Source organism: Olea europaea, chromosome 13, assembly GCF_002742605.1.
Source record: "Olea europaea var. sylvestris chromosome 13, O_europaea_v1, whole genome shotgun sequence".
Taxonomy (NCBI): domain Eukaryota; kingdom Viridiplantae; phylum Streptophyta; class Magnoliopsida; order Lamiales; family Oleaceae; genus Olea; species Olea europaea.
This window is the reverse complement of record NC_036249.1, coordinates 21,485,359-21,510,600: the sequence shown is the minus strand read 5'-3', so window position 1 is coordinate 21,510,600 and position 25,242 is coordinate 21,485,359. Positions and strand designations below refer to the sequence as shown.

General features: G+C 35.5%; 1 protein-coding gene and 1 pseudogene across 1 annotated transcript in view; one reads left to right on the top strand and one right to left on the bottom strand.

The window, feature by feature from the left end:
* LOC111408546 (hexokinase-2-like) overlaps positions 1-6,027 on the top strand; it is a 9,721-nt gene extending 3,694 nt beyond the window's left edge. The window contains exons 3-13 of the mRNA XM_023038291.1: positions 871-965; positions 1,300-1,504; positions 1,594-1,645; positions 1,796-2,021; positions 2,109-2,291; positions 3,216-3,290; positions 3,781-3,936; positions 4,119-4,217; positions 4,292-4,422; positions 5,135-5,216; positions 5,401-6,027. Coding sequence (XP_022894059.1) covers positions 871-965; positions 1,300-1,504; positions 1,594-1,645; positions 1,796-2,021; positions 2,109-2,291; positions 3,216-3,290; positions 3,781-3,936; positions 4,119-4,217; positions 4,292-4,422; positions 5,135-5,216; positions 5,401-5,748 — 1,652 coding nt within the window. The 3' untranslated portion in view covers positions 5,749-6,027. The remainder of the gene's footprint in view (positions 1-870; positions 966-1,299; positions 1,505-1,593; positions 1,646-1,795; positions 2,022-2,108; positions 2,292-3,215; positions 3,291-3,780; positions 3,937-4,118; positions 4,218-4,291; positions 4,423-5,134; positions 5,217-5,400) is intronic.
* Positions 6,028-11,805: 5,778 nt separating this feature from the next.
* Positions 11,806-15,772, bottom strand: LOC111408545 (annotated as a pseudogene).
* Between the last annotated feature and the right edge of the window lie 9,470 nt (positions 15,773-25,242).

Genomic DNA, 25,242 nt, shown 5'->3' with positions numbered 1-25,242 from the left:
ATATATATATATATATATATATATATTATTATTATTATTATTATTATTATTATTTTTTTAATAGTAAATTGAGCTCCCATATGAATAAATCTTGAAGATTAGTTGCTATTAGCCTCTACGGACTTGTTTTGAATGCACTATGGGACTGGATTGAACAGGACAGATTATATTTGGCTACTTTTTCTTTGTTAATATTGTCGAGTGTGGTCCAATTTGACTTATAAAACATGCCAAGTGTACAGTCAGCTCATTATCACTAACTTGCTTCTATTGTTTCTGCAATTCTTATATCTCTGATAATATTGAGTTTTAGCCCCTATTTGGTCTCATTTTCTAAAACTCATTTTTCCTTAAATTCATTTTAAACCACGCGCATAGTGGGACCCACAACTTATCAAATTTTCAACCACATATTTCATCAATTTATGTCAAATTCTACAAAAAATAGGATTTTTATCTAAACCAAAGAGTGGTGATGCAAATATATGATTTTAGGTGTGGTTGAACGGGTAAAATTGTTTATTGAATAAGAAACCTTATTCTCATATTTCGGGAATAATTTTAGCCTGTTATTTTGAAAATACGATTCATATAAGCGCAATATAGCCTTGACTTTATTGGAGAAACCATACATGCTTTGATATTAGTTCATTGAATTGTAATTCACTTTTTAAGGCATACTCTGATTCCAGTTTAAGGTTCTGGTTGAGTTGAGAGTTCACTCATTTCATGGCAATCTTATGCTAATAGGCAATTGACATTTTCTTTAACAAAGATTTGTTTGTGCTTTTATTTAATGTCTGTTGTAAACGTAACTACGGACCTTTATTGTCTTTCCTATTTCTGAATCCTCTTTTACGCCTTTCTTAGTGACTCGAGTGTTAAATACACATAAATCTTTCATTTGTGGACCTTCTGACATGCAAGCACGCGTTGTTATTCTTTTTACATTTTTTACTTCTTTGGTTCTTCCGCTTCTCCTTATCGGGTTCATTTATTAGTTTCTTCATCATTATCATCACATGTTAAAAATTATTTTAATTGTTCTTGTTTTTAAGTTTTTCTCTTTTTATCGTGTTTTTAATTCTGTTGACTCGATTTGCTGAATAGTCAAACATAGTATTAACTCTTCATTTTACAACTGTAACCTGATTTTGTTGCATAATTTAATACCTGTACTATCTGAATACTATTATAGTTTTGCACAATTATCTCCACTTTTTCCAAAATTAAACACTATTCAGATTTGAGTTTTTATTGAAGTTGCATCTATAATTTTCTTGTTGTATTCTGAATTAGCTTCTACTTTCCATTATCAAGTCAAAATTACTGCTAACTAGCTTACTTATTGACTTAAATCCTCAGATTGTCTTGACCACTTATCTTTACTCTGATACATCAAAATATTCTATGGTTGGACGTCATGAATGTTGTGGTTGTTTTATCATTTTGCTTTCTGTTTTAACTGTGAATTACATCGTAATTTCACTGTGGTTCAGTACAAGTTTGTTCAAAGTGACACATGAAATAAACAAACTCAAATGGATCACTGGGCTACTAGCTGACTATTAATTAGTCTCTTGAAATATTCAGGAAATGGAAGTTCTCAGAGGAATGATCTCAATCACTATATAATGGACTTAAAGTAAACAAGATACAAATAGTGGAAACATTATTCTGAGAGAATACTAAGAACTGTAAAATTCTGTTTTCTTTAGCTACCATGATCTTGAGGACGGCTAGATTGTAGTGCCCTTAGTTCTATCAGATCCTGGACTAATTTAATATGATTAAGTTTTGTTTCTCTGTTCCTCTTCCTGGAGATAGGCTTCACTTATCGTGCTTATGTTCGTCAATATTTCTGCTTCAGCGATGAAAAAGGAGTATTTTATGCATTGGACCTAGGTGGCACAAACTTCCGAGTCCTGCGTGTGCAGCTTGGTGGAAAAGAAGACCGTGTGGTCAAAAAAGAATCTGAAGTACTTTCAATTCCTCCACATTTGATGGTTGGATCATCACATGTAAGTGTGTCTTCAGCCATTCTTTCAGTTTTAAATGTTGTTTCAATTGTTATTATGATGTGAAATTTCATTTCATGGTGATTCCAGGAATTGTTTGATTTTATTGCTGCGGCACTGGCAAACTTTGTTGCAACAGAAGGTGAAGACTTTGTTCTTCTACCTGGCAGGCAAAGGGAGCTGGGTTTCACCTTTTCTTTCCCAGTTAAGCAATTATCATTGGCTTCTGGGACTCTTATAAAGTGGACTAAAGGCTTCCTCATAGAAGATGCAGTTAGTTTCAGATCTTAGCTTTCTTCTCTTTCTTTTTTATTTGTTGAACTTGCGTTTATTATTCTGTTATTTATCTGTGCAGAGGCATACCTATTGCACTTGGGTTTCATTTTAGGATTAAACCTTAATATCTAACTCTGAAAGGGAATCAGAAAATGCACAAAGAACACAAATATACAGTGTTTGACATCAATGTGAAAGCTATGTCCACTTGCCGAAGCTGATTTTCACAAAAATCCACTCGTCTTCAGATTATTTATTTATTTATTTATTTTTTCTGCGGCTGTAGTGATAGATAACTTGGCATATCAACCTTACTAACTGTGCTTCAAAATATTTTTACCCTTGTTGGTCAACTTATATGTGACGTTTTAATGATGTAAGGTCTATAATCTGATTTCAACCATTCTTTTCAGTAAACTGGTTAATGTTTGGTTTGTTCTGGGATTCAATCAATTCATTTGCTTGGTTAGTGTAAACTAGTACTGTGGTCTCATTGAATTTCATTTATAAGGAAGTACTAGCTAATTACTAGTAAGTGTAGATAAGTGAGTCATATGTAAGAATATGTCATTTCTTTTTCACATTCCACTAATCTATCTGGCGACTTCTCTTTTAGCTATAAATGAACTAAGTAAAGAAAATAAGCTAGTTCTCTCCTCCCTATGTATTTGTGGTTGTGCATTCTCTACCTGATTCTTGATTTCGTCATGGAACCTTCCTTTCTAATTTGATGTTTTCTAGTTTACCATCCATCCCTTAATGACTCAGGAAATGTATATGACAAATGTTGATAGTTAATTGCTGGATCTCAATAGAACTGTGATTGTTGTTCCATGTGTGTGCTCGCTCCCTGAGGATTAGACATATTTACTTATAGGATTCTAATTCTCCAATGTATCTGTTATTGATGGTTTTAAATAGATAGGACAAGATATTGTCGGAGAGTTGACTAAAGCAATGGAAAGAGTTGGCCTTGATATGCATGTGACTGCTTTGGTAAGTCTTGATTTTCCCGTCATGAAATTTTTCTACTTTCACCTTGCTTGTGCATATAATATTTTTGATGTCACATAGTTTACTTTATCAATTATTTCTTTTACCTGTATTTTCTGAACTTGCCCAATGGAAGTGGTTTGTTTGGCAAAACATTTATGAAATCAGAAAAATTTGAATTAATAATTTTTGATGCTAAAGGTCAGGATTACTTTTGAAATACGTAATTTTTTAATTTAAAACTAAAAAAAAAAATAACTTGTGCGAACATATTTGGAACACACAAAGTTACTAGTATCTTGTACTTATGTTTAAAGTAACCTTTTACTTCTTTGTGAACTTAAAACCCCACATGATCGTGAGAAAGCATTGAAGGTTGAACTATGGACCAAAATCTTGGTCCGGCCTCCTTTTGGCCGACCATTTACACCAAACTTTAACTTGTAGAATATCTAATAAATTAGAACTTCAATATCTTCCTCCGGGTATGCAGGTCAATGATACAGTTGGAACATTAGCCGGAGGACAATACAACCACCCTGATGTGATTGCTGCGGTGATATTGGGTACTGGAACTAATGCCGCATATGTAGAATGGGCAAATGCTATTCCAAAGTGGCAAGGTCCGCTTCCTAAATCTGGGGAAATGGTTAGCAGCTCCATCCTTCGATTGTATATTGTTATCTAATGTTGATCAAGGCATAAATTGTCCTTTCATCATTGATCATCTCTCCCTTTATGCTTCATCAATTTTCACCGCCCGTTTATTTAGCCATGCATGGACATCGTTGTGATCTATATTATTAACTAGATTTTGCTTCACTTTTGCAGGTTATAAACATGGAATGGGGTAACTTCCGATCATCACATCTTCCTTTAACAGAGTATGATCAAAGTCTCGATGCTGAAAGTTTAAACCCTGGTGAGCAGGTCATTTCAATAGCTTTTTCTTATTACTTCTGCTTGGTTATATGTCTGATCTCACCCATAACTTGTTTCTTCAGATTTTTGAGAAGATAATTTCTGGCATGTATTTGGGAGAAATTGTACGCCGAGTCTTATGCAGGTTGGCAGAAGAAGCATCCTTTTTTGGTGATGATATCCCGACAAAACTGAGAATTCCATTCACAATATGGTGAGTAGTGATGGTGATGCCGGCTGGATACGAGAATCTCTGTAAGCTAATGTACCATCTAATTTCACTAGCGATACAAGAAGTTAGTCTTATTGCTAACAAACGTGGTGAATCTACACAAGTTCAATCAGTGTTATTTGTACTGAAAGGTCCAAAGAATCAAATCTTTCACATTTCTTTTGTGGACATTTCCCGAGGCTTAAGCGAGATATCCTATCTAATTCTTCCTACCCTTAATTTCTCCATAATTTGTGCCCTCTTCACTCTTTGACATATTTCTCATTGTGTATTTAGTCATTTTAGTTTGGCCATCTATCTTAAAATCCTCATTTTTAGATGCATTTATCTTATGGACATTTTTGTCCTTTCATGGTCCAACACATGCACCTAAAACCCTAGTTCTATTAACGAATTATCGGATGTGGTTTAACTTATAGCTTTGGTCAAATAAAATCCTCATAATACTACATCGTTTCATCGAGGAAATTAAGCCCTTTCTTGAGCCCCATTCTTAAAAACTGATTTTTCCCCAAATTCATTTTCAACCCTCCCAATAAAATAATGTGTGTAAACCGAAAACATTTCCCTACTTTTCAACCACATGTCCTCCAAAAAATCACTATTTTTTTACAAAATCTGTACTGAAAAAATGGGCCTGAAAGAGGTGCTAAATCATTTGTAATATAGATACTGAGAGAAAAATGCGGTGCAGGATCCCTGTCATGGCTGCAATGCATCACGACGATACTGCTGATCTCAAATTGTTTGGGAGCAAACTAAAGGATATCTTGGAGGTAAAATACTTTGTATTCATCGAGAGGCATAGTGGTATAAATGGTCATCTATCTCTTTGTAGAGCTAGCAAATTTTGGCATCTCTACTATGTTGACTGGGGTGCATCCGAGGAGCAATTAAAGTTGGCTGCTTGTGCAAAAACCTAATGCAGTTACACATTGTCTCCATTTTTCTTTGTGACAGATACCTAATTCTTCCTTAAAAATGAGGAAAATGATTGTGGAAGTATGTGAAATTGTTGCCACTCGTGGGGCCCGTCTTTCGGCTGCTGGAATCTTTGGAATTCTCAAAAAACTGGGAAGAGATACTGTAAAAAAGGGTGAGAAGCAGAGGTCAGTGATTGCGTTGGATGGCGGACTGTTTGAGCAGTATTCTGAATTCAGGAATTGTCTGAAGAATACACTTAAAGAGCTCCTGGGGGAGGAGGTTTCAGAGAGCGTTAACATTGAGCTTTCCAAAGACAGCTCTGGCATTGGAGCTGCACTCATCGCAGCCTCTCATTCCCAGTACCTTGAAACTGAGGAGTCCTGATGCCGGTCAGAGTAAGGTGTGACCATCTTATGCGAGAAACTTCGCAGTCTAAGTGTTCTATACTATACTCCCCTCATCTTTACTTCATAGAAATGATTAGTCTTTTATCCTCCTAGTTCAGGACATCATTCCCACAATCCCACATATATTTGATTTATGCTCTTCTGATATTGAAGAAGTCTTTGGACACTAGTGTGAGATCATTTTGTGATAAAGTAGAGAATAAAGTTGGGGATTCAGATTATATGCCTCTTCCCATTAGTTAGTTGTATTTGAATATTCTCTTCTGATCATGTATTCTGAATATGCATAATAAGAATCAGAATTGATGTGCATGTGATGTGTACTTTGTGATGTAGTATGGAATGAAGAAATTAGGAGGAGAAGCATAGGTAAAGAAGACAGCCAGCCAGGGGAGGAAGAAGGAGAGGAGTAGAGGAGAACAAAGGGTGGTGGAAAAGGAGAACACTCCTGCAACACTCAATTCAATTCATTCTATCGTATCTCTCCCTTACAAAAGGTTGCCTACATGTATAAAATACAACACAAAGGAAAAAGGGCTTGGGCCAGCCCAATACATAATACAAGCCCAAAAATAAAAGATACTAAACTAGCCCAAAAGTAGCCCAAAGCAAAGATGCTAAACTAGCCCAAAATTAGATGTCCTCATCAACTCTTCTAGAGTGGGGGAAAACTCGACTTTGTCGAGTGGTTGAACTTCTACCGAGGGGGACGATCTTTCGTAAGAGCCAAAGATCGAGACTCAAGCTTGATCCAGAGTTGTTGTAACTTTTCTTTGACAATCCATGTGCAATCAAAATTAGGCCGATTTACCTAACAAGCAAGGAAGTTCCAAATCTCTCTATCGTTGGTCAATATAATCTGTTCATCTAAAATACCACAAATTTTATCTTTGTGTGCTATGATAGGAAGGATTGAAGTAGACATAGTAAAAGATTCAATGTAAGAGTTCCCATGGGGAGGTAGAACGGATCAGCAGAGGGGTTAAAATAACATTTCTAGGTGACGAAGTTCTTAACAGTTAAAATAGAATGGTGGCCAAAATGTGATAAAAGATCAATGACACATGCATTTAAACAAACATAATTTAAAATTTTATAAGGATCAGCACTACAAACTTACAGTATAACATAATTCCCAATGTTAAATTCGAATTATTGTTTATGCCAATCAGATCGAGGTTTATATAATGCATTACTTGTATCAAGTTGCTTATTGATCTCAGTATGCAGGTCAGAAAGATGATATACAAATGCTTAAGTTGACAACGATACACTAGCATGCGGGGACATGAGAATAAGATCTAACGACCACCTAGACTTATAACTATGAACAACTTCAAATGGATTTAGACTTAGAAATCGATTAACAGAATTATTATATGCATTTTGAACAGTTGGGGGATCAAGTCCCAATTCCCATGATTTTTTTAGACTAGAGACTTGAATAAATTGCTAGGACTTTGGTTAACAACTCCATTTTAACCATCAGTCTGAGGTTGGTCTGCAGTGTAGAATTTCGATTTAGTGCTAACCATAGGCGACTGGATTCTCGAAAAGTAACTAGTGAAATCATGGGATATAGTATCTAGAGTCTCAGGAAGAGTCTAGATGCCACCTAATGAGGTGTCCTTACCATCATCATCAAAATCTTCAAGATTAGGTTTATATACTAGATCTTCTAATGATTCTTCTATTACATTCTTTGTTCTTCTATGACTAAGGCTCGTTTAGGACATTTGGAAGAGATGTGGCCAAAGTCCTTATAGCTAATACATTGCAAGTGAGAAGAAGTCTTTGGAGTTTCAAAAATTTTGCTCTTATTTTCTAATATTGGAGGAACATTGTACGAGGGAGGTCCTAGAAGGGACTTAACCAAAAGAAGTGGAGCCAATGAAACAGAAGAATGGTTGTCAATACGCCGTCTATATGGAGAAATGGGTCTTGGACTATCATGACCTTTACACTTATTTTTCCAAATGGGAGGAACACTAGACGAGGAAGACTCTATGATAGATTTATGTTGAGGTGGCACTAATGACATGGCCGAACGATGGTGATCACGCTTTTCATATAGATTACTAATAGTCAATTCACAATCTCGAGCTAAATAATAAGCGTGATCAAGAGTAGTAACACTTCGAAGGAAAAGTTCACGCCTAAGAACATTTCTTAGACTTTGGCTAAATCTACTCAATGTCGTGATCTCATTCTCAATGACATGGCATTTGGTTCGAAATTCCTCAAATTGTGCAATATACTCAGTCACTGGTCGATTCCCTTGTTTAAGAGCAATCCATTGAGTAAAAACTTCAAAATCTAAGCAACCATCAAAAGTAGGAGTATCTAATTTAATGTCTCTAAAGAAACTCTCCTTATGACGAGAAAGTGAATGAGTACTGTGATGATTACAACCTCGTTCTTGCTCACGAACCTAATCCCTATCCTTACGATCGTGTCGAAAGCATTTTTTATCACTCTGTCGATGATGATATTGTCTATTATGGATCACTTTAGATTTATGAACGTCAGTCGAATGAGGGATTTACTTAAAATGGCTTGTTTTAGCAACTAGGTTCTTTCTCTCCTCACGAGTAGCAGTAATTTCGGATTGGACAGTCGCTAATTGAGTCTGAAACTGTTGTTGATTAGTAACAAGTTGGGTTAATTGTCGTGATAGTGCATCAAATTGGGAAGGATCCATGGTCAAAGTATTAGCACTAGGGATGACAAGATGACCACTCGCAATTGCATGCAATGTAGTAACAACTAAATGCAATGTATGGGGAGATCAATGAATAACAATTGCACATAAAGACAATATAGACTTGAGCAATTATGAATGTTTATTTTATTTTTTTGTTAAGATTTTGGGATTAAATAAATCCAAATACGATAAGCTAATATTGCTGATATATGTAAAATAGCGAAACAAGGAGTAAAATACTAGTCAAACCTAATTACGTAAAATAAGTGATGTAAAAGTGGAATTTAACAAAGTTAATAGATCAATTACATGAATTTAGGCAAAAAAAAAAATAAAATAATAATAATAAAAAAAATAGAACAATAGTAGCACAAAAATTTAATTGACGCAATTTTAAATTAACAGTAATATAAACCAAATATAGATAAAAATAGTAACTTCCTTTTTTGCTCGTTGAAGTAGTTGGGTTGATCGACAGGATAAGAAGAGGTGCCTGCAAAATGATGTTAGAAAATACAATTTTATTTTATTTATTTATTTATTTTGCTCCTTTTTTTCGCTTTTTCTTTTCCTTTTCTTTTCTTTTTTTTGGTCCTTTTTTTTTTCAACTTACAAAATCAAACTACATTACATATAAACAAATAGGGCAATGAATGAGCCCAAATCACAAAACTAAGCCCAATTACAATTAAATCCCTAGCCACATAAGCCCAAGCCCAAGCCCATAATATTTATTAAGCCACAGTCCAATTAAATTAAACTGCCCACTGTTATCTTGGCCCAGTCGTTTTTCCCCGTTGTATCTATGCGGTCCGTATGAGAATTGGGTCTAAGTGAAGGTGATTACGAGTAGCGCTACTTGAAGAAGGCACTGGCTCACCTTTTGTGTTGGTCTGACGACGTGGTGGCTTAGGCAGACGAAGATCGGTGGTTGCAGTGAGTGAATTTACTGTGAAGGCGATGCTGGGAGGATGACTGGCGGTCGGTGTTCATGGGTTTTGATAGCGGAGGTGGCGGCTGCGGGGTGGGTGCTCCGGGTTGTCGCGAGTGGGTCAAGATTGGAAAGGCGATGGGTCAATTTTTGAGTTGCTGTAATTTTGAGTGGGGAGTTTGAGGAATCGTTGGTAGCTGTTGACAGTAGCCGGAGGAGACAGCGTTGGGTGTAATTGGCTAAGTGTATATGAATTAGATGTTTGTGTGTGGTTTGGAGAGGATGGATGGGTCACCTTCTGGGAAAGGCTTTATGGTGTTGAACAGCAAGCTGAAGATAGGAATTTGACTGAACTTTTCATCACTTCCATGGCAATTCTGTGACTCCAATTTTCAGTTGAAGATGTTGGAACCAGGTTTAGCTCTGATACCAAGTTGATGTAGGATGGAATGAAGAAATTAGGAGGAGAAGGAGAGGTAAAGAAGACAGCCACCCAGGGGAGGAAGGAGAGAAGGGGGAGAGGAGAAGAAAGGGCAGTGGAAAAGGAGAACACTCCTGCAACACTCAATTCAATTAATTCTATCGTATGTGTCTCTCCCTTACAAAAGGTTGCCTACATATATAAAATGCAACACAAAGGAAAAAGGGCTTGGGCCAGCCCAATACATAATACAAGCCCAAAAATAAAAGGTAATAATCTAGCCCAAAAGTAGCCCAAAGCAAAGATGTCAAACTAGCCCAAAATTAGATGTCCTCATCACTTTGAAAGGTTGAATGCTTCATGTATTAGAAACAATTCTCTAGTAACATATTTGATACAAAGCATTAGATAACACTTGACAAAGATAAGAAAGAATCTTGTTCACTATACTTTTCACTCCTGTCGAATACTGTGTGTGAAATATGTTTATACTAGTTTGTTTATAAAAGGTGCAAAGAATTCATTAATAAGAATTTTTCCATGGAGAGAGTGCTGGTAACATATTAATCGAGAATGCTATACACTCATTCATCTGTATGTACTTTTGAGGATCTTGTCATCCGCAAATGTTATGAGCCTTCTGTATGATATCCATAAATCCCTGTAATTGGGATTTTCCTACTGGCAAAATAAACTCTTAAGATGGATGCATTGCTCGCTTCATGTGGTAAGATAGATAAGTTAGTTTTCAACAGTGTTAAAAGGATAAGGAGAAAAAAAAAAAAAAAAAAGAGTTTATTATGCACTAAGAAGCATGTTTGGTAAGCTTACAAGCAAGTCAAATATATTTTATAAGCATCTAAATTTATTCATTTCAAAATTTTATAGCTTCGTGTCACTTAGAACCATTGATGATTTTATTTAAAAGTATAAAATTGTACGAGATGAGCCACATGTATTTATTTAATTATGTTATACTAGGAAGAAATTTTTTTTTCCTGAATATGAGAAGAGACTTACTAAGTTGCATTATTCCAGAAACATAAAAATCGATTTAGATGTTGAATAAGGACGATTAAGTTACTGAAAATAGAAGAAATATGCAAAGGGACTAAGTTGCATTATTCCCGAACATAAATCCATTTAAATGTTAAATAAGGACAATTAATTTACTAGAAGAAGAAAAATAATACAAGTTTTGTCTAATTTGTGTAAGTATTTAAAGCACAAATGGAGTTTGTTGTGGTGGTGTTGATAAAATCATCAATGACATTAACTATAATGTCACTGTAGTCCTTTGTCATTCCATCTGCAAAGTAGTTATCATCAATGGCTTTGTTAAAACCATTTAGTATCAAAATATCGTTCATTCTATTGTCTAAACTATGCATTGAGTAGTAAACATAAGGAAAGTACCTTTTAACGGCAACTGTGAAGACTTCCAGCTGACTAAGAGAACCTTCCATGTCGTAGAAGTGATCGGCAACTGTGATCATTATTATAATTTTTGCCATTATCAATCGAACAATGGAGTCAAGAGGCTTGGAAGTGCCGGTAGCAACATGTTTTTTAATCCAGTTACTATCTCGTCACAGTCTAACTTTCATTAGAAAGAGAGTTGACTAGTCATTCTACCTAATTGAGAAAAATAATAGTCAAGGTTCATTTTAGAGCTACCATTAATGAAAATCTACTAAGTTACAATATCGCAGTCTATCATTTAGCATAGCAATACTTTAATAGTTACTAATATCATGATTCACATATGACTTTCACAATGTGGGGGAAAAAAAATGAATAATACTTGGCAGACAGTAGAGCTACTAATTGCATCATTTTAAGCAAATGTTCAAAAAATTATACCTATTTATAATAAAGAGTGCTAAATAATTCTAAATGAAGCTAGATCGAAACCACTTGAGGAAGCTATAAGCCAGACACTTCTAGTTTTATTTATTTGACCTTAGGTCAATAATTTTTATTTATTGATTTTGTAACATGACTTTAAGCTTCTAACGAAATTCTTTGCCTGCAATAAGAATTTGAGTTGACATTACGCCTGGAAACAACAACATTCTGTTGATTAACTGAAGCCAATGAAAACAAACGAAAGAAACCATGCAAGATCAAACCTCTTTAAGGTATAAAGAAGTGTCGATAGGTTGTAAGCAGTAAATGTTTGATTCTCACAGGAAGGATACACGAAATACATACCTGCTTGAGATTTAGAAACATGATTACACTCTAAAATCCTAGTTGTCCAAAGTTGGGGATGAAGCTTTTGTAGAAGTCTAAAGGCCCATGCAAAAACATGATAATCAACAATATAGACGTATCTCAAAACCAAGCACTGTAGTTGATCGGATTGAGTACCATCAGTTGTACATAGAGTGCATTGTGCATGTACGAAGACAAATTTAGGTGGAAAAAGTTATTTCTTTTGGTTAATATGTTAGAGGTACAGGATATATACACCAGAAGTCTCTTGTAATTCACATCATTCTTCAGAGTCTTGACGAAACAATCTAGTGTACTTCTACATGCAAAATCTCCCATCATCATTGACTTCACTTGCCATGGAGAATCATTTTTGAGTTAGATCAACTGTAATGGCACAATCGAAAAAATGCAATTCTAATACATTTCTTCTCTCATTTCCCCTATAAGATACAAGAAAAATAATTTGCCAAAATGAAGAAAAACTATATAGGTATTGAATTTATGGTGCTGTGAATGAATAAGATACCACGTCAATTGGGAAGCCTATGCAGACTGCGAAAAAATCAGCTCCTAAATCAGATAAAAGATGTGTGAAAACATTGTCTATGAATCCTGGGATTTTCAGGATTGTCTACAAGGTAGATAAGAAAGGAAACGTGACAATTTCAAATGAAAATGAATTGCTATAGTTAAAAGAAGAAGAGAAATTAGAAAGTTTATGAAGTGTTCAATTTTTAATTTACCTGCTTCACTTAATCATAACTGGCTGATTCAGCAGCATTTATGATGGCATTACGTGCAACATGCTGGTATTCCTTCCAGATTTTCAAAAAGAAAAAGAAAAGTTAAGAGGAACAAGTTAATAGGATGTTCGGTTTTCTGAAGAGCAAGAAGGACAACGCGAAATAAGGCAAAGAAAGACTTGTCTCACTATTGTAGAGTAAGCATTTAGTGCTCCAAAATATTACGTTGGCACTCCCCGGAGGCAGTTTACCTTCTACTCGGAGTCTTACTTTAACAAGATTAGTAGGATTGGCCACTTTAATGGCAACAAAACCTATTTGATATAGAATTGAACAATTAATGTTGCAAACATAGAAAGTAACTAATGATTGACAGTTCAAGAACACGTATATCATAACTACATAAGATTTTGTAGACATATATATCTACTTATTTTTGGAACTAAAAAGGACAAAAAAAATAAATAAATGTCCCCACCAATCGTTAGTGCAACAAGTATCTTATTTAAGAATGGTACATTTCTAACGTGATCTTGTCCTGCATAAGAGGTTTTAAGCTGACGAGTATGAGAATGTTTTACACTCAAAAACCCAGTGAAGCAACACACGCATTATGGACTTTCACAAATTTATGTAAAACTTACAGGCTTATATTACTTGATTCATAGCCGTCCATATAAGCATTGACGATGTAACTATGGCACGATGCCTTTCCAGAGCAGATAAATCTTCTTCCCATACAATAGTACCAGCTGTACTCAATAATCCCTTATACTTTGGCAAAGCTACTGCAACAGATTTCTTCTGCAACTGAAGCCTCAATTCGGCCGTATCTAATGGAATTGTACATATCTAATTGACTAATTCTGAAAATTTGCACATTGAACAAAAGCAGGTTAGAAGTCAGAAGCCAGAATATGCAATAGACAAGTTACAACTATGTGAAAACAGCCAAAACAAGGAGATTTCAGCAATGGAACACCTGCAGGCGGGGTAGAAAGTTTGTATAAATGTTTTGCTATGTTATTAAGTACTTTGATTTAAGTTCTTTTCTTATTTTATAAACTACTTATATAAACCACTCGCATATGATTTTCGCAATGTGGTAAGCAATAATAGTACCTTGCATAGCTTGTCTACAAATAATAGAACCCTCTAGAAAATAGCTTCAGATTTTGTGAAACTTAAGCTTAGAGAAAAAGAGAGATTAGCCACTGAATTGCTCCAAGTCCTGAAAATATAAAATATAATACATAAAATTGCATTCAACTTCCGAAATACTCAATAAAATAAAAAATGTATGAGCGATGAAATTACACCTTAGTATCTCTGGTAAGATGATATTTGCACTGGTGACGAAAATGTCAAGGACAAGGTTTCGCCCTTTAATCTCTCTCGTTGGGTTCAATAGCTTCTTTTCTTACGCTTCTTTCACATATCTATATAGAGAAAAAACCATAGAATGTAGACAAGATAGAATTAGAAAATCGATTCTAACAAGTATATTGTTGTCGGAAATTCGACTAACGCAATCAAAAGAAGAAATAAAGTAAGCAGAAAAATAGACAGTAAATGAAGCGAGGTATGCCAATAAAATAAGCAAATCTCCTTAAGACAGATTTCGCCCCCCAATGAAGTGCAAACGGGATTATGGACGTCTGTCTCCCAAGATACAACGCTCCTTCCAAAGTCGATACTGCACAATACCAACCATGTCGGTCGAACCAATGAATGATCGTACTTGAACGGAATAACGACGGAAGTATAAGAGATTTTTTACGAGCAAAATATGGAGATAGAAGAATTTAGAAATCAATTGAATTCGTAATTGATTTGGTGTGTCAAAAAACGAATCTGGGGGTCCCTATTTATAGAAATTGAAGTGTCTCATGGAACAGGTGTGTGACATTTCAGGAACTGGTGCACCACTTGGTCTGATTCGTCTTAGCCATTGGATCGCACTATTTTTATGATCTGACGGCCCAGATCGAACCATGAAGTGAAGTGTCCATTCATCATGCCTATTCACCAATTTCTGAACAGTCACGGCCATACAGATGCCACGCGTACACCTAACAGCCATGCAGGACGAAGGGACGCGACCTACCACTCGTGCGCCACCTAGAATGCCAACTCACAGAGCCTTGTGCTGCCACGTCATCGAACCACGAGTCCATTTCCGAAAACTATAAGGCTCCCCAGCTCCTCGCGACGATGCGTACGTGCGAAGTGCCAAGTGCGCCTCTAAAGCGCCCAATGCGTACTTTGCGACGTGCGCGTGCCGGGACCGGGGAACGGTGCTAGTGGTGCGAAGCACCACTCTAGTGGTGACTAGCCTTTGGCTAGCTAAAGTTAGCCAAGTGGTAGGTAACATATTAAATTATGTATTATTTACACAACCCACTATATAAACAAGACTATTTTCTTGTAAACTTTCGATGTGGGACTCCTTTCCATATAAAAACCACTTAAAATGGGCTTATCAACATATGGGCCTATGTTGGAGACTTTTCCAATTCACTCAAATTAATTGCAATGGCCCATATCATTAAATATTACATTTAATATTTTAAACCCAAATCAAATTCAATTAATTCCAACAATCCCCCACATGAATGGAAGAAGTCGACTCAAATCAAGGAAGAAGAAAGAAGAGTACTATCTGAAAGATAACACATCAAGATAGGTAGCTTTCGCTTTGAACCTTCTTTATTAAGAATCTATCGAACTCACTTGGCTAATCAGTGAACGCAACGTTTTGAACTGTCAGCCGTTATTGCAAGCTCAGACAACAGACCAAACACATTATCTCTCATATCAAACTTGGTTCTCTATTGTGTTCATTATTTCGGCCCTGAACTACTTGGGTTCTGCGAGTGCTTTAGAGAATTCGCCTAAGTAAATTCTCATAGAACCGGCCAAGGTCGCACTAACATAGGTGACGCACTATAAAGAGTACCCTACTATAATTACTTGTACCATTTATAGTCATCATTAAAAGCAAAGCTTATCCTTAAAACACTTCATAGCACTTTTTGCATCATAGAAATGGGAAGGAGTTAACTCCTAAGTGCTTCTTATCGAGTCATTCATAATTAGTTTTCCTATTGAACCTAGTCCATGGGATCTCCAGTTGCCAGGTTAGGTTTCCACTAAGATGACTCATTGGGTTTTAGGCTTTAAACCCATTTCCCTCGATGCGCAGTTTATACGCTCTCTAGATAACCCTTTAGTGAACGGATCCGCTAGATTTTCTTTTGACTTAACAAAATCAATTGATATTGTTCCATTTGAGAGCAACTGCCGAACGGTGTTATGTCTGCGACGTATATGTCTCGACTTACCGTTATACACAAAATTTTCAGCCCTGGCTATTGTGGCCTGGTTATCACAATGAATACAGATAGCCGGTACAGGCTTTGGCCATATAGGAATATCTTCTATGAAATGACTTAACCATTCTGCTTTTTCTTGTAAGAATTTAGTATAACTGCTTTTTCTTGATTAAAAGATAATTAAAATTAAAAAGTAGTAATGTGAAAAGAACTTACAAGTAACGAGATGAAGACAAAGTTTTGAAAGTGTTGATAGATTTAAATGGGGACTGTGATAACTGTGATGTATTTTTGAGGTTAGATGGTGAAGGAGTAAGTGTGGGTATTTATAGAACATGTGGGAGAGAGTAATAGCTGTTTTATAGAGAGAAGGATTGTAGTGTTAATACATGTATACAGTAGTAAAATGTATTCTCTTGTGGATGAAAATACTCAGACATATTGAGGCAATTATTCATCAGTAAGCTCAATAAAATAATGTTTGTGAAGATGGTTTATGTATATAGTTGAAAAGTCTTTCATGAAAAGTTGGTATTATCTCTTATAATTAATGTATATACAAGTGTCAATTGTAAAATATCTATCTTATTTTGTATCATATTATAATGTACAAAAGTTGTTTTAGTTGGTCATCTTATACTTGTTAGAAAAATAAAAGGATTAAGTTCTATGGAAATATATAAGGCTGCAATTGTTAGTGCTGCTTATTTTTCTTTTTTGTAAAATTAGTACGAGAAAACATACAGGTATTAACTAATTTTCTAGTAACATGTGTTATTAATATGCTTCTTTAAACGAAGATGGTAGTTTTAAGTGGAAGTTCGTTCTATGCATTGTTGATCATTTGTTTTTTAAGTTTTTACACCATGTTTACTTGTCGCATTGTGTTTCTGCATCACATGAAATGAAATTATCGAGTGAGTTAAATATGAAATTGTAATTGTACAGGTGAACAATATTGTAAGACAAGAATTGAATTTATCGATGATAGGACAATTAGAGTTCACCTATTACCTAACTTAATCCTTTTGGGAGGTGGAATAGCCACTTTAGCTAGGCACCCCCACACTTTTAAGTATTTATAGGAAGGCATTCTACCTTTCCATAACTCATAAGGTATTGAACCAGTTTTCTTATGGGGAACTCTATTCAGAATAAAGTTAGCAGTTAGCACTGCTTCCCCCCATAAGTTTTGTGGTAATCCAGAACTTATAAGCATAGCATTAACCATGTCTTTTAAAGTTCTATTTTTCCTCTCAGCAATCCCATTTTGCTGCGGAGTATACGGGGCTGTTGTTTGGTGAATAATACCAAACTTAGCACATAATTCATCAAACATGGACGAATCATATTCACCACCTCTATCGGATCTTAATACCTTAATTGTTTTTCCAAGTTGATTTTCAACTTCGTTTTTGTAAGTAACAAATGCATTCAATGCTTCGTCTTTGCTACTTAATAAATAGACTTGGCAATATCTACTGTGATCATCTATAAATGTGATAAAGTATTTTTTACCACCTCGAGTCTGAACAAATTTTAGATCACAAATATCGCTGTGTATTAAACACAAGGGTTCACTACTCCTTTCAATTGTGTTAAAAGGTTTTTTAGCAAATTTTGCTTCAACACAAATTTCACATTTATGTTTATCTTCGGAGTCAAGTTTAGGTATAAGACCTAAACCTACAAGTTTTCTTAAGAAAGCACAATTTACATGTCCTAATCTGCTATGCCATAAATTTGAAGATTCAAGCAAGTAAACAGAAGCATTAGTTTTATTGATAACTTGTGGATACAGATATGTGGATTTTTTGTCCACTACAACAGCATTGGCCTTAAATAGACCATCAAGTAAATAACCTTTCCCAACATACATGCCCCCCCTTAGTAAGTACAAATCTATCAGATTCAAACACCATTTTAAATCTTTTCTTACTAAGAATAGCTCCTGAAATCAAATTCTTTCTGATATCTGGGACATGTACAACTTCATTAAGCGTCAGTTCCTTCCCCGATGTGAATTTCAGAATAACCTTTCCAATCCCTTCAATATTGGATGTTGTAGAATTTCCCATGTAAAGACACTCATTATGATTCAAGGTCTTATATTCAGCGAATAGACCCTTATCTGCACAGATGTGACGAGTGGCTCCTGTGTCCAACCACCAATCCTTGGCATTAGATACCAAATTAACTTCATAAACAACAGCAGATAAGTTGATGTCTTCAATATCCATAGAAATTTTATCCACTTCGGTTATATTGGCTTGGGGCGGTTTCTTTTTCTGCGTATCCTTCTTTTTGCTTCGACAGTCTTTAGCCCGATGTCCCGGCTTCCCGCAGGTATAACAGTTGCCTTTGAACCGTTTTGCATTGTTGACTTTTTCTTTGTCCATAGATGAGCCAGAACGCTTCCTTTTCTTGTTCTTAGACCCCGAGTCTTCTACCATGTTAGCCTTTGCTTCCATGTTGCGGACATTATTCTTCTTTTCTGCAGCCCGGTTGTCTTCTTCAATGCGAAGTCGAACAATTAGATCCTCCATCGTCATCTCTTTGCGTTTATGCTTGAGATGGTTTTTGAAATCTTTCCATAGTGGAGGTAGTTTCTCGATCATAGCAGCTATTTGGAAAGATTCACTTAAAGTCATACCTTCAACTTCAATATCGTGAAGTAGAACTTGTATCTCTTGAACCTGACTCATAACTGTCTTTGAATCAGTCATCTTGAAATCTAAAAATTTGCCGACAATGAATTTCTTTGTTCCGGCATCTTCGGTTTTGTATTTTTTGTCAAGAGACTCCCACAGTTCTTTAGCCGTCTTGTAATTACAATACACACTATATAAAGTGTTATCTAATCCATTGAGAATGTAATTACGGCATAAGAAATCCGCATGTTTCCATGCTTCAATAGCTAACTGAGTATTTTTATCAGTAGCATTCTCCGAAGTTTCTGCAGGACATTCTTCACGCAGAAATTTTACTAAGTTCAATGTTGTCAAATAGAATAGCATCTTCTGTTGCCAACGTTTGAAATCCGTGCCATTGAACTTTTCCGGTTTCTCATATTGTGAAGCCGGCGGCATGACAAATTGATTGGAACCTGAATTTGGCGCAATCACCGCATTAGTATTGCTCTCAATAGTACCAATCACAGCGCTAGTATTATTATTTGATGTACTAGCCATTTCTGGTAAAACCACAATTACAGAAAATAATCAATAATAGAAATGTAGAAGAAATGAAAAAATAAAAAATCTGTCTTAAGATTGTTGTCGGAAATTCGACTAACGCAATCAAAAGAAGAAATAAAATAAGCAGAAAAATAGACAGTAAATGAAGCGAGGTATGCCAATAAAGTAAGCAAATCTCCTTAAGACAGATTTCGCCCCCCAATGAAGTGCAAACGGGATTATGGACGTCTGTCTCCCAAGATACAACGCTCCTTCCAAAGTCGATACTGCACAATACCAACCTTGTCGGTCGAACCAATGAATGATCGTACTTGAACGGAATAACGACGAAAGTATAAGAGATTTTTTACGAGCAGAATATGGAGATAGAAGAATTTAGAAATCAATTGAATTCGTAATTGATTTGGTGTGTCAAAAAACGAATCTGGGGGTCCCTATTTATAGAAATTGAAGTGTCTCATGGAACAGGTGTGTGACATTTCAGGAACTGGTGCACCACTTGGTCTGATTCGTCTTAGCCATTGGATCGCACTATTTTTATGATCTGACGGCCCAGATTGAACCATGAAGTGAAGTGTCCATTCATCATGCCTATTCACCAATTTCTGAACAGTCACAGCCATGCAGATGCCACGCGTACATCAACCGCTACAAAGGACGAAGGGACGCGACCTACCACGCGTGCGCCACCTAGACTGCCAACTCACCGAGCCTTGCGTTGCCATGTCATCGAACCACGAGTCCATTTTCGAAAACTATAAGGCTCCCCAGCTCCTCGCGACGATGCGTACGTGCCAAGTGCCAAGTGCGCCTCTAAAGCGCCCAATGCGTACTTTGCGACGTGCGCGTGCCGGGACCGGGGAGCGGCGCGAGTGGTGCAAAGCACCACTCTAGTGGTGATTTGCACCACTCTAGTGGTGACTAGCCTTTGGCTAGTTTGCTAGCCTTTGGCTAGCTAAAGTTAGCCAAGTGGTAGGTAACATATTAAATTATATATTATTTACACAACCCACTATATAAACAAGACTATTTTCTTGTAAACTTTCGATGTGGGACTCCTTTCCATATAAAAACCACTTAAAATGGGCTTATCAACATATGGGCCTATATTGGAGACTTTTCCAATGTGGAAATTACAAAATTCCAGATATTTGAAGATCATAGTGCAAAAATCAGCCGGGAAAGTTTTTTATTCAATATTCAGGTATGGATTTGATTATTAATAATCAAATATATTTACCATTCCCAATTCAATTCCAATACCGTTTTCAAAATACCTAGTCTCTCTCTTCACTCTCTCCTCTCTAGGGGTCGTTGCAAATCGGACTTTCTTCGATGAGACACAGGCTGGAGTTGTTTACGTGGTCGGCGGTGCTGCAACGTCGCGAGGACTCTCTGATCGTCCCTGCGAACGACTGCACTGAATCGTTTTCGTATAACTTCTTCACATTACCATTCGAGTTGAATCCTCTCTCTATACCCTTATCCTACTGCTGTTGTCGTTGAAAAGCGCCCACCGTCGATCGACGCTCTGACTTCGGGGACTGCTGAGAGTTCTCAGCAGCATCGCCAGGTGAAGCTGATTTCAACGGCGACGCTGCTGTGAATGGCGACTCTTAGTTCAGTAGCCGCGATGTGCAGTGACGATTTGAGCGCCGCTGTGTGAGGCGATAGGCCAATACGGTCACTACAACAGTTTGTGTTGTTTTGCAGTGGCTTGTGGTATGTTCTGTAGTGGTTTTTGGTATGTTATTTAGTGAATATAATGTTTGTGGTGTAGTATTGTTGGTATATTGAAGGGGAGCAGGTGGCTGCTAGTAGTCGGCTTGGCTTGGTGCGGTGGTGATGTTGTTGGCAGTGGCTGTGATGGTTGGGTGAGTGGATCTGGCTGTCGTGTTGTATTGTTTGTTGGTCATGGTGGTTGCAGATTGTATAGTTATTCAGGTGGCGGCGAGGCGGTGGTTGTTTGGCGTCTGTGACCCGCTATTTGGTTCCTGTGACGAAGTCTTGAACTGTAACCTTAAGGCAATGCGATTTAAAATTAAAAAGTAGTAATGTGAAAAGAACTTACAAGTAACGAGATGAAGACAAAGTTTTGAAAGTGTTGATAGATTTAAATGGGGACTGTGATAACTGTGATGTATTTTTGAGGTTAGATGGTGAAGGAGTAAGTGTGGGTATTTATAGAACATGTGGGAGAGAGTAATAGCTGTTTTATAGAGAGAAGGATTGTAGTGTTAATACATGTATACAGTAGTAAAATGTATTCTCTTGTGGATGAAAATACTCAGACATATTGAGGCAATTATTCATCAGTAAGCTCAATAAAATAATGTTTGTGAAGATGGTTTATGTATATAGTTGAAAAGTCTTTCATGAAAAGTTGGTATTATCTCTTATAATTAATGTATATACAAGTGTCAATTGTAAAATATCTATCTTATTTTGTATCATATTATAATGTACAAAAGTTGTTTTAGTTGGTCATCTTATACTTGTTAGAAAAATAAAAGGATTAAGTTCTATGGAAATATATAAGGCTGCAATTGTTAGTGCTGCTTATTTTTCTTTTTTGTAAAATTAGTACGAGAAAACATACAGGTATTAACTAATTTTCTAGTAACATGTGTTATTAATATGCTTCTTTAAACGAAGATGGTAGTTTTAAGTGGAAGTTCGTTCTATGCATTGTTGATCATTTGTTTTTTAAGTTTTTACACCATGTTTACTTGTCGCATTGTGTTTCTGCATCACATGAAATGAAATTATCGAGTGAGTTAAATATGAAATTGTAATTGTACAGGCGAACAATATTGTAAGACAAGAATTGAATTTATCGATGATAGGACAATGAGAGTTCACCTATTAGTTTACCTGTTCTATGTTCATGGAGTCGTTTACTCTATTTCAAAATTGAGTGAGGTAGTAATCTTTAATTTGTGGTTGAAAATGACTGAGATGATATCGGTAATTTTAAATGTATTCATGTTTTGAACAAAAAAAAGTAGTAAAGTATTTGCATAATAATAAATACACGAGTCATGATTATGTACTCTATCATGTTTCATAGGAACACGTATTGAAGTTATTGCATTTGTTAAAATCTGCAAGAATGACTGTTAAAATTGGTTAACAGGATATAAGTGAAACTGGGGAGAAAAAAGAGGAGTAAAAGATGACAAGAAAGAGAAAGATTACATAAATGTATAGCTGATGACTTCGGAAGGTTTTGTCCCCAGCATGCATACGAGAGGGGACTGGCCTAATGAAGCATACAGCCTAATATAGTTGGCAAATGAGGAAGCATGTATCCTACAAGGCTAAATGACATGTGCATTAACACACAGCAAAGACTTTTGTGTTACAAAAACTAGTACCTTTTAGAAAGGTTTAACATTTTTATCTCTCCCACACAGCCTCCAATTAAATTAGAAGTATGATTAGAGATATATACTATGATGACGATGACGATGACAATGACAATAGCAAGATAAAAAATGTACTAATTTACTCATTTTTTTCTTCTAACCTTTAAGCTTCACTCCTGCAATTGAAAACTTCTTTAGATCTGCATAAACTATATTCCAACCATCCAAGTCATTCTTACATTCCCAACAGGTGTTATCACGTTTGCCAACTGCCATGTGTCCTCATTTCTTTTGAAGTCTATTGTGGCAGTTTTAACATCATCATATACACTTTGCTCATCTTCTAGAAATTGGTATGTTTAATACGATCCGTTGTGTATATTTTACATCTTAAACGTGTTTCTATGTCATGGGATTGCAAGTTATTAGAAAGCATGTATCATCCCCATCTCCACCCCTATCCCCATCCCCATCCCCTAGTTGCTATGTTATCACGAATAATGCATAGCACGAAAGAATGAATGCTGATTTTGCCCTTCATAAACTGGTATTGCGTACTATCAAGCTAATGAAGCTGTTAATCTGCCAACATGCTTTGTAAAGCTCCGAAAACTACAAAAGAAATAGTTGATTGTATGCTATTAGCATCCTCAAATTGTGGACATCATACTCTGTCAGTACTCGATAGACAAATGAAAATTATATGATATGGCTTTTTGAGATGATGCGAAGTAAATTATCTGTAGAACAGGATCAGAGACTATTGAAATGGATTATGAAATCATTACAAGAATTAGATATACATGTTCTCAAGAAGTGTAATGACTAAATAACGAAAATTGATACTAATATTAGTTTCTCTATTAAATTTGTGTGCACCACAATGTTCACAATAGATGAATGTCGGTAATACATATGCATTGGTTGGTATGTTCAATAGGTTAAAACTTCTTTGTAATTTAGAATGAACATGATTTATTGATTCCTGATTTGAAGTAGAAGCTTTAAAATTAAGATGTATTGTATATTCATGAGTATAGGAAGCACCTGAATTATTATTTTCAGATAACATAGAATCATTTATCCTTTTACGACGATCAATGCGTGGAGTTTGAATTAGATTCCTCCTATCTAGCTGTCTTTTTGTGTTTTTTTGGCTGATGGAGGCCAGATATGATTCAGTTGCACTTTAGGAAGTACTTTCATGTTACAAAAACCAAATTCACAATTAGCAGATATTTTTGAAGAATCCATACCAATTGTTAACATAAATAGATTCAACAATCTCTTCTTCTCATTATCATAGCATGTATTCAACAATAACAAAGGAAATCATACCTTCTGTAGCTTGCAATTGATTTTCCATAGATTCCTTAGGTTGGAAAGATGGAAGAAACTGTGGTATGGAGAGAAACTACTCTCTGCCCTCTTGAAACCGACACCTCTTAGCTTGCCAGTTAAGAGGTGAAAGCGCCAACATGTTTTTATATATATATATATATTATTAAGTGGGGTGAGAGTAGGGGCCTCCATATGCGTTTATAAAAGAAAAAGGCCCATCCCATTATTGGCTTAAAAAATGACTCAATGAAAGGCTAGTCCACTTAATAAGTATAACAATCAGAACAAAATCTTCACCTCTAATTTAATGAAAGCAAAAATTATTGTCTCAATGAATGAATGAAAAAAACAACTAATAATACTACTCAGTTTGCCACAGTAAAAAAATTGACACATACAAGTTAACCACACTTTCATAACATTAATAATGTGCATAAGCTAAAGTATAGTCACAAAATTATAAACTTCAATGCAATGGTAATAAACATAAATGTTTCTGCCTTAAATATTGATTTAATAAATAAAATTTAATTAAGATTTATAGGATTTAAATGTGAAAAAATTTACCTTTTTCATATAACTTTTTAAAACGAAGATTTTTTTTAAAAGATAAGTACTATTGTTATTATCTAAACGGTTTTCCTAAACAAATATTGAAGAGTAAGAAAAGAAAGACTTTTCCATAAAGAACCATGTGTTATATCTCTAATTTTATTGGTTTTGCTCACACCATATCATGTTTTTATGTAGCCATTGCAATAAAGGAACTATTTTATTTCATTATTGTTTTTAGATTTGTTGTTTTAGCCAACTTTCCATGTAAAAATTTATTAAATGCGAAAGGATGACTTCTACGGTTCGATAGAGTACCCAAAGAAATCACAGGAATCAACAGTTGAGAGACTTCGCATGAAATAGAAGGCTAAAATGAAATTAAAAAATATATGTTGTACAGAGAAGTACATAATTTGAAGAGACTGAATGTATATGTGTGTGTGTGTGTGTGTGTGTGTGTGTGTATATATATATATATATTTTTTTTTTTTCTAAAAAGGTCTGATCATAGTGCTCTACTCCCAAACACTGAACAAGTAAAAGATATATAATATGATTACACATTCCACAAATTCAATCTATTTCTAAGGCCATAATGTAAGTAATTTGGAAGCAATCACAAACTTAATAAACTTATAAGTTCACCAATGGAAATG